This window comes from Dryobates pubescens, chromosome 7 (genome assembly GCF_014839835.1).
Source record: "Dryobates pubescens isolate bDryPub1 chromosome 7, bDryPub1.pri, whole genome shotgun sequence".
NCBI classification, from domain to species: Eukaryota; Metazoa; Chordata; class Aves; order Piciformes; family Picidae; genus Dryobates; species Dryobates pubescens.
In genome coordinates, this window is record NC_071618.1 from 43,366,377 (window position 1) to 43,375,158 (window position 8,782).

Here is an 8,782-nt window from a genome sequence, read left to right on the forward strand (position 1 = left end):
TGGCAAATACTTTTCTTTCAAGAGAAAGATGAAGAACAAGCCATGCTTTGGAGAAATTCTCTGTACCTTAGCGTGGTTAAACACTGCTGAGTGTTCCATCCAAAACAGCAGCAGCAGTTTTCATCTGTTTGCTTCGTGATCTAAGAAATGACTGGTCCTCGGGTTTTCTTTATTTACTTCACTGGCTGCTGATACCTTTCCATCATCTCCTAACTTAGTCTGGCACTGGGGACAGGTGATTCTTAACTCCTTATTTCTGAGGAGTATTGAAACCATTCAGCTGCCAAAACTGGGAGGCTGAGTTTGAATTCCTAGGGCAGATGGTGAGGAAGAACATGCTACTTGAGCAGATATTTCACTGTAAGGCTCTGTTGTTGCTTGGATCTCTCCCCCAGTCACTTCACAGCTCTCTCTTGGGAAAAGACAGAGGGCATGATTTGCTGCTTCCCACTATGCTTCCTACCTAGTTTTCATGCACAAGAGCCATGATGTGCTCCAAAGGAGAAGTCCTTTAATCTGTGAGGTGAAGACACAGGCACCAGTGTGCTCTTGCATGTTGTCACCTCTGCCCTGTAGACCCAGTCAGTGAAAACTGCAGTACTCTAAATCATGCTCTCAAGAAAACAATCTCTTGCCATTGACTGGTTCAGGCTTCTAAGTCAAATGCCCTATGCCAATTGATCTCTGTATTTAAGCAACTGAAAGTGCAATTACTTCATACAGAGTAGTCTCTGCAACAGTAAATAGTGTAAGAGCAGTGACCCAAGGCCAAGAATGCATTCTGGGTACCAAGGTCAGCAAAGAAAGGGGGCATGAAAATCAACATGCCTGCAGGGGGTAAGAAAAAGAGAAACCACCCAGGAAACACAGATGTGGTGAGCTTGACTGGTTGGGTTTTGTTGTTGTTGTTGTTGTTTTAAGTCACTGAATTTAACTTCCACCTCTGTATCTCCATTTTGAAGGTTCCAGCGAGCAACGGAGCTGATGTCACGGAGTATCGGCTGGAGTGGGGCGGTGTGGAAGGATGCATGCAGATCTCCTATTGTGGGCCTGGGCTCAACTGTGAAATTAAAGGGCTTTTGCCTGCCACTATATACTACTGCAGGGTTCAGGTAAAGGCATAAAACCGTTGCCAGTGAGATGTGGAAATGGGAATTGCCCCTGCCCTGCAAACACGGTCTGCTTTGCATTTGCAGGCGGCAAACGTTGCAGGTGCAGGCCCTTTCAGTGAAGTGGTGGCATGTATGACTCCAGCCTCAGTACCTGCAGTCGTGACTTCTCTTCGAGGCCTAAGTGAAGATGAAGTTGAAAGCCCACACTATTCTTCTTCCACATGCCTTCCTATAAGCTGGGAAGAACCTTGTGACCATGGATCTGAAATCCTTGGCTACAGCATAGACTTTGGAGATAAGCAGCCAATAACTGTTGGGAAGGTTCTGAGCTATATTATCGATGGCTTACAACCAGATACTACCTACAGGTATGCCATGCGCTGCACAGCCTGCTGTTTCTAGCACAAGAGAGGATTCCTTCTTTCTTTATTCCATTGTATTTGTTTTCTGCATGGCTCCCAAAGAGTTATTACTCATGGAGAACAAGGAAGCTTTGACAACAGTGATCTTCAAAAGTGGATGAGCTGATGGGTTTGTTTCCTTTCAGGAACATTTTCTTTTAGCATGTTTGGTGCTCTGGCTCTGTTCTATCTGTCCTGTCAATGTCTCAGTTGAACTGAATTCAGATTCCTAACTCCTTTTTGGACTAGTTACTTCATAGGTAGATGGCCTCTCATCTGTTAGACAATGTAAAGTGCACCCAAGGAAGGACCATGTCTAGTCTTTACTGACTAAATTATTTGAGCTGATCACAATTCATCACAACCTGCAATGCCTTTTCTGCAGAAACAGCAAGGATTTGGGTGTTGGCATCAAGAACATTGATTGGAGAATCTACCAATCAGTTTGAAATCTCTGTGGAAGATTTGTTTGATTGCAAAGGTCTGGAGCACAAGCCCTACGAGGAGAGGCTGAGGGAGCTGGGGTTGTTTAGCCTGGAGAAGAGGAGGCTCAGGGGAAACCTTAGGATGGGATGGAATGGAATGGAATGGAATGGAATGGAATGGAATGGAATGGAATGGAATGGAATGGAATGGAATGGAATGGAATGGAATAGACTAGGTTGGAAGAGACCTTTGAGATCGAGTCCAACCTATCACCCAACACCATCTAATCAACTAAACCATGGCAACAAGCACACCATCAAGTCTCTTCCTAAACACATCCAGCACCTTCTTGATCTCTACAGCTACTTGAAGGGAGGATGTAGCCAGGTGGGGATTGGTCTCTTCTCCCAGCAAACCAGCACCAGAACAAGAGGACACAGTCTCAGGCTGTGCCAGGGGAAGTTTAGGCTGGAAGTGAGGAGAAAGTTCTTCCCAGCAAGAGAGATTGGCCATTGGGATGTGCTGCCCAGGGAGGTGGTGGAGTCAGCATCACTGGAAGTGTTTAGGAAGATGGGGTGCTTGGAGCCATGGTTGAGTTGATTAGATGGTGTTGGGTGAGAGGTTGGACTTGATGATCTCAAAGGTCCTTTCCAACCTGGTCTGGTCTATTCTATTCCGTTCTATTCCATTCTATTCCATTCTATTCTATTCCATTTTATTCTATTCTATTCTCTCCAATGTGGTTATCAAACATTTTGTTAGATCTGTGGGGTCAGGAAGATGATCCACTCTTAAAGCAGGTGATAGAACTTTGGCATCTTCTCACTGATGTGAATGATGCAGCTATGCTGACATTTTTATTTCAAATCAATCCATTTCTTTCACTTGTGGCACAGTGACAGTCTTTGCATAGTCATGACAGGCTGTCCAAAGCAAGATACTGATACAAGTCTTCATGGTAGAAAACACCATCTGTGGGTGGAGTCTTGATAGGGTGCTTGGTTGCATGGTTTAGTTGATTAGGTGGTGTTGGATGATAGGTTGAACACGATGATCTCAAAGGTCTCTTCCAACCTGGTCTCGTCTCTTCTCTTCTCTTCTCTTCTCTTCTCTTCTCTTCTCTTCTCTTCTCTTCTCTTCTCTTCTCTTCTCTTCTCTTCTCTTCTCTTCTCTTCTCTTCTCTTCTCTTCTCTTCTCTTCTCTTCTCTTCTCTTCTCTTCTCTTCTCTTCTCTTCTCTTCTCTTCTCTTCTCTTCTCAAATGAGAAGTTCTTTTTTCACACTCTAATACCAAGTTCCTTTCTCCTCTCCTTTTTCAACTCCCCAGAGTACGAATTCAAGCCCTAAACAGCCTGGGAGCAGGTCCCTTCAGCCACACCATAAAACTGAAAACAAAGCCTCTCCCTCCTGCCCCACCTCGCCTGGAATGTGCTGCCTACAGTTCCCAGACCCTCAAGCTGAAGTGGGGAGAAGGAACTGCAAAAGCATTGACTGACTCCATTCAGTATCACCTTCAAATGGAGGATAGGAACGGCAGGTTGGTTTGGGCATCCCTTTCATCTGTGGTCTGAAGCTGGGGAGATGACAGCACAGGGCACAATTCCAGCTCCTTTGCTGAATTTACAACAGATCATAGAATCCTTGTAGGAGATCATCTCATCTGGCAAGGCAGGAAGGGCTCTAGAGTTCCATGCTGGGAAGCACAAGACTGAAATGTTCATCGTGGCTGGAAAGCAGCCAGGCAGAAAGGGACCTGGGGGTACTGGTTGATAATAGGCTGAACAGGAGCCAGCAGTGTGCCCAGGTGGCCAAGAAGGCCAATGGCATCCTGGCCTGCATCAGGAACAGTGTGGCCAGCAGGAACAGGGAGGTCATTGTGCCCCTGGACTCAGCACTGGTTAGGCCACACCTTGAGTCCTGTGTCCAGTTCTGGGCCCCTCAGTTTAGGAAAGATGTTGAGATGCTGGAAGGTGTCCAGAGAAGGGCAACAAAGCTGGGGAGGGGTCTGGAGCACAGCCCTGTGAGGAGAGGCTGAGGGAGCTGGGGTTGCTTAGCCTGCAGAAGAGGAGGCTCAGGGGAGACCTTCTTGCTCTCTCCAACTCCCTGAAGGGAGGTTGTGGGCAGGTGGGGCTTGGTCTCTTCTCCCAGGCAACCAGCACCAGAACAAGAGGACACAGTCTCAAGCTGTGCCAGGGAAGGTTTAGGCTGGAGGTGAGGAAGAAGTTCTTCCCAGCAAGAGAGATTGGCCATTGGGATGTGCTGCCCAGGGAGGTGGTGGAGTCACCATCCCTGGAGGTGTTTAAGAAGAGACTGGATGGGACACTTGGTTGCATGGTTTAGTTGGTTAGATGGTGTTGGGTGATAGGTTGGACCTGATGGTCTGCTAAAATAAAACTGTCCCTTCCATTTTCAGGTTTGTGTCCCTATATAGAGGACCATGCCATACATACAAAGTACAAAGACTCAGTGAGTCCACCTCATACAGATTTTGTATTCAGGCCTGTAATGAAGCTGGTGAGGGTCCCCTGTCTCAAGAATATGTTTTCACTACTCCCAAATCTGTTCCAGCTGCCTTGAAAGGTAAAAGGGCTTCTTTCTTTCATCTAGGGGAGTGGGGGGATGGCAAGTTGGGTTTGGTGGGGTGTTGTGTTTGGGGCATTTAGAGTGCTAAGCCTTCTTCTAAGCACAGGCAGGGACAGTAAGGGAATTCTCCTTTCATGTATTTGCCTAAAGCCAAAGCTCTTCACTCCAGAAATGAGGTACTTTGGTTTCTGTGTTCTTTGACATCAGAAGGCTTGTACTTGGAATTCTTGCTTACCAGGAGAGAGTGACCAGACTGCTACAGTAATTTGAGGTGGAATTCTTCCTGGCATGCATAGAATAGTTGCAGGGAGAGCAGCTTTTTGACTGTTCTCCCCTTTTTGCATGTGTGCACACTTGCAGTCACCAAGTGCTACTGGCTTGTTCTTGGATTAGGCTGAACCTAGCAATAGAGACCATGGGCATTGTTAGATGTTGTTCAGAGAACAGTGTAGGAAGACTGCAGCTGAATGTAGGCCTTTTATTTCTGAGACAAAAGAGCAGACTGAATACAAGAAGGAATCTAAGAGGGACATTGAGACACTTGAAGGTGTCCAGAGAAGGGCAACAAAGCTGGGGAGGGGTCTGGAGCACAGCCCTGTGAGGAGAGGCTGAGGGAGCTGGGGTTGCTTAGCCTGCAGAAGAGGAGGCTCAGGGGAGACCTTCTTGCTGCCTATAACTCCCTGAAGAGAGGTTGTAGCCAGGTGGGGGTTGGTCTCTTCTCCCAGGCAACCAGCACCACAACAAGAGGACACAGTCTCAAGCTGTGCCAGGGGAGGTTTAAGCTGGAAGTTAGGAAGAAATTCTTCCCAGAAAGAGAGATTGGCCATTGGGATGTGCTGCCCGGGGAGGTGGTGGAGTCACCATCACTGGAGGTGTTCAAGAGGGGATTGGATGTGGCACTTGAAGCCATGGTTGAGTCAGTCCTGAGGTGCTGGGTGCTAGGTTGGGCTTGATGATCTCTGAGGTCTTTTCCAACCTTGTTGATTCTATGCCTCTAAGACTTTACAACCGTTAGAGTGTAGCAGTGAGTGATGGGGAAAGCAGAGCTGTCACTTCCTTGTGTTTCCTTCCTGCAGCCCCAAGGATTGAGAGAATAAACGAGCACACTTGTGAAATCACCTGGGAGGTTCTGCAGCCCATGAAGGGTGATCCAGTTATCTACTGTCTCCAGGCCATGGTGGGCAAAGACTCGGAATTCAAGCAGGTGTGATGTGGTTTAGTTTGTTCCATTTTTTTCCTTCAATTAGCATTTGTGATAACCACTTCAGATGAAAAATTACTGTGCTGCAGGATGCTTTTAGCTGTGCTAACTTTTTGCTACTAAATGAGGTAAGGTGGTGTTGCCTACAAGAGATTTAAGTAATGTAAGGGTGTAGCCAGGTGGGGGTTGGTCTCTTCTCCCAGCCAACCAGCACCAGAACAAGAGGACACAGTCTCAGGCTGCACCAGGGGAGGTTTAGGCTGGATGTGAGAAGAAAGTTCTTCACTGAGAGAGTCATTCATCATTGGAATGTGCTGCCCAGGGAGGTGGTGGAGTCACCATCCCTGGAGGTGGGGATTGGATGTGGCACTTGGTGCCATGGTTTAGTTAGTCCTGAGGCGCTGGGTGACAGGTTGGACTTGATGATCTCTGAGGTCTTTTCCAACCTGGTTTATTCTATTCTAAGTATGTAAGGGGTGTGCAGGGTTGTTTTGAGGCACAGACTCAAATGAGGTGGAGCAGCAAGCAGCCCTCTGTGTCTCAGGGTGTGATGAAATGAAGACTCACAGACAGAGCTCCTCATGGCTGCCCTGATGCAGTGTTTATTGCATTCAATTATAATACTTAAAACACACAAACCCACTGCTGAGGAAACCTCCTTTTGCCTGTCACCTTCACCATAAACAGAACCCTACTGAGATGCAGGCAGAGCTGCAGGACATTGGCAGCTGCTGCAGCCTCTGGTTTGTGTGGTGGTGTTGTTGTTGCAGGTCTATAAGGGTCCGGACTGCTCCTTCCGCTACGCAGGCCTGCAGCTGAACTGTGAATACCGTTTCCGCGCCTGTGCCGTTCGGCAGTGCCAAGAGCCAGGAGGGCATCAGGACCTGGTAGGCCCCTACAGCTCCCCAGTGCTATTCATCTCTCAGAGGACTGAACCGCCGGCCAGCACCCACAAGGACACTGTGCAGACCACAAGGACACAATGGTCACAGAGCGACCAAGTGTGCGCTGCCGTCATCCTTGCACTTTTTGCTATCTTTTCCATTCTGATCGCTGTTATCATTCAGTACTTTGTAATAAAGTGAAGAGAAAGAGGTTCCCTTTAGAATGCTGCCCATTACATTTTCCTTTCTCATACTCTGAAAGAAATTCTGCTCTCTTGCTTTTACAAAACCAGGCATTTAGCACCTCCATTGGGACTGATGCAAACCTTTCCAGCCACTTGAGAATGCTTTACTGGTAGGTAGAGGCTGACACTTGTTAGTACAAAGCAAGCCACACAGATAGGCTCTTTGCTTTCCTATGCCTTCTTGCAGTACAAACTCTAGCTGGGGCAGGCAAGCAGTGTCCAGTGAAAAGGCTTTGTCCAGTGAAAAGGCTTTGACCAGTAACACAAGTGTGAAAACCATTTCCTGGCCCACGCTTTCGAGGGGTTGCTACCATGACGGGGACGAAGGTGTAGCTGGCATTGAAAACTGACACTAACACACTTGTGCTGTACACCATGTTAATCTGATGCTGTGAAAGCAATCCAGCACTGTATTTCTACCTCCTCATTTGTCTTAACTATTTGGGAAGCAGGATTTACGCTGAAAAACACCCAAGGGGCTTTTCTCAGGCATCAAATCATCAACGGGATGGAAGAGTTTGCGTGAGGGAAGCTTCTTACCCGATAAATGTGGAGTTCTTCACTGCAAGTAGATGTTTGTGAAAGACTGCAAGACAGTGGCACAAGTGAGTTCCCCTTGCCCCCAGGATCTGAAGCTTCCTTACAAAAAATGCCTCTTTTATGTCTTACAGATAAGGGAGAGTGTGAGAGAACATCTCCAAGCTTATTTTTCCAATAGCAAAAAGGAGTTTCTGAGGCCCATCTTTGATGGGAAGCAGTTTCTACAGATGCCTGTGCCCTCTGCTTTTGGCTGGTTCACGTTCCTTGAGATAAAATTCAGGATTGGAATCTTTGCTGTTTCCCCAGCAGTCCCTCGCCACATCCACCCCAATCAAGCACTGCCTTTCTCGGTTTCTTTTCCCTTTCTCTCTCTCTCTTTTCTTTGGGGCACCAAACCAGAAGGCGAAGCCTAGTCATTCGCACCAGGCAAGCAATGTAAAGCTGCTTTTTTTTGCCTCTCTCTCTCGGGCTCCTAATGGTTAATGTTAATGTCTCTTTGCAAACTGTAGCAAACTGTTGGTTGCATGTAGTGAACCTTGCATTAGAGCACTTTGCAATGGCATAACTCATCGACGTTTTGTGAGCTTGCATTTGTGAGTTCTTGGGTGAAATTCAGTCCGGTCCTTCGGTACCCCACTGAACATCTTGCTGGATGTCAATGGCTGCCAGTGACACGGGGCTTGTAGTGAAGCTACCTTTACACCACCACAGCTCCTCGTCTCATCACACTTCTGTTACTTGTCCTACTCCTTGTAATTGGCTCTCTTTAATTTATTTGAGTTCCTAGGTAGTGAATCATTAATGGCCTCTAGGTGTCTTCAGTTTGGCGTTTTTAATGGTATTCAACACTTCTGTCGGTCTTAAGGATAATGATGATAATTAAACAACAAAAAATATAAGGAACCTCTGTCTTGTGCTTTGAAGATCTCTGCAGACTTCCTCTGCTCTCAGAACGGGCATGTATTGTAACTGTTGATACGTCCAATGATCTGTGCTGTAGAATAATGTCGCTGAGTTCTGTTTCGGGTTTGATTCTTTTGTTAAAAAGGGAGGGGGAGGGGAGGGGGGAAAAACAAAAAGCGATGGCCGAGAGCTTGGCCTGCAGCCGGCGAGGGCCATCTGTCTGTAATCCCTACTGATTGTTTACATTTCCTTTGGAATTTGTCCTTTGTACGTAGAGGCTGAGCCCTCCCCGCAGAACACCGCCGGGACCGCTCTTTTCTAGACCCTTCCCACCCGTGCCGTGTTTGGCAGTGCAAATGAGGTTGCGCGCAGCAGCCCCGAGATTTCTTCGCGGCTGAACGCCTCCAAGGGTTAAGATTTGTTACCGCAGCTCCCTCCGCAGGGACTGAGGCTTTTTTCATAGCAAAATTCACAGGAGCTCCTATTTTT

The 8,782-nt window shown here is 47.3% G+C and overlaps 1 protein-coding gene across 1 annotated transcript in view; it reads left to right on the forward strand.

Moving 5' to 3' along the window:
* Positions 1-7,087, forward strand: part of FNDC3A (fibronectin type III domain containing 3A) — a 120,298-nt gene extending 113,211 nt beyond the window's left edge. The window contains exons 20-25 of the mRNA XM_054163122.1: positions 963-1,112; positions 1,197-1,480; positions 3,265-3,474; positions 4,351-4,517; positions 5,597-5,724; positions 6,492-7,087. Of these exons, the coding sequence (XP_054019097.1) occupies positions 963-1,112; positions 1,197-1,480; positions 3,265-3,474; positions 4,351-4,517; positions 5,597-5,724; positions 6,492-6,806 (1,254 nt within the window). The 3' untranslated portion in view covers positions 6,807-7,087. The remainder of the gene's footprint in view (positions 1-962; positions 1,113-1,196; positions 1,481-3,264; positions 3,475-4,350; positions 4,518-5,596; positions 5,725-6,491) is intronic.
* The last annotated feature ends 1,695 nt before the right edge of the window (positions 7,088-8,782 follow it).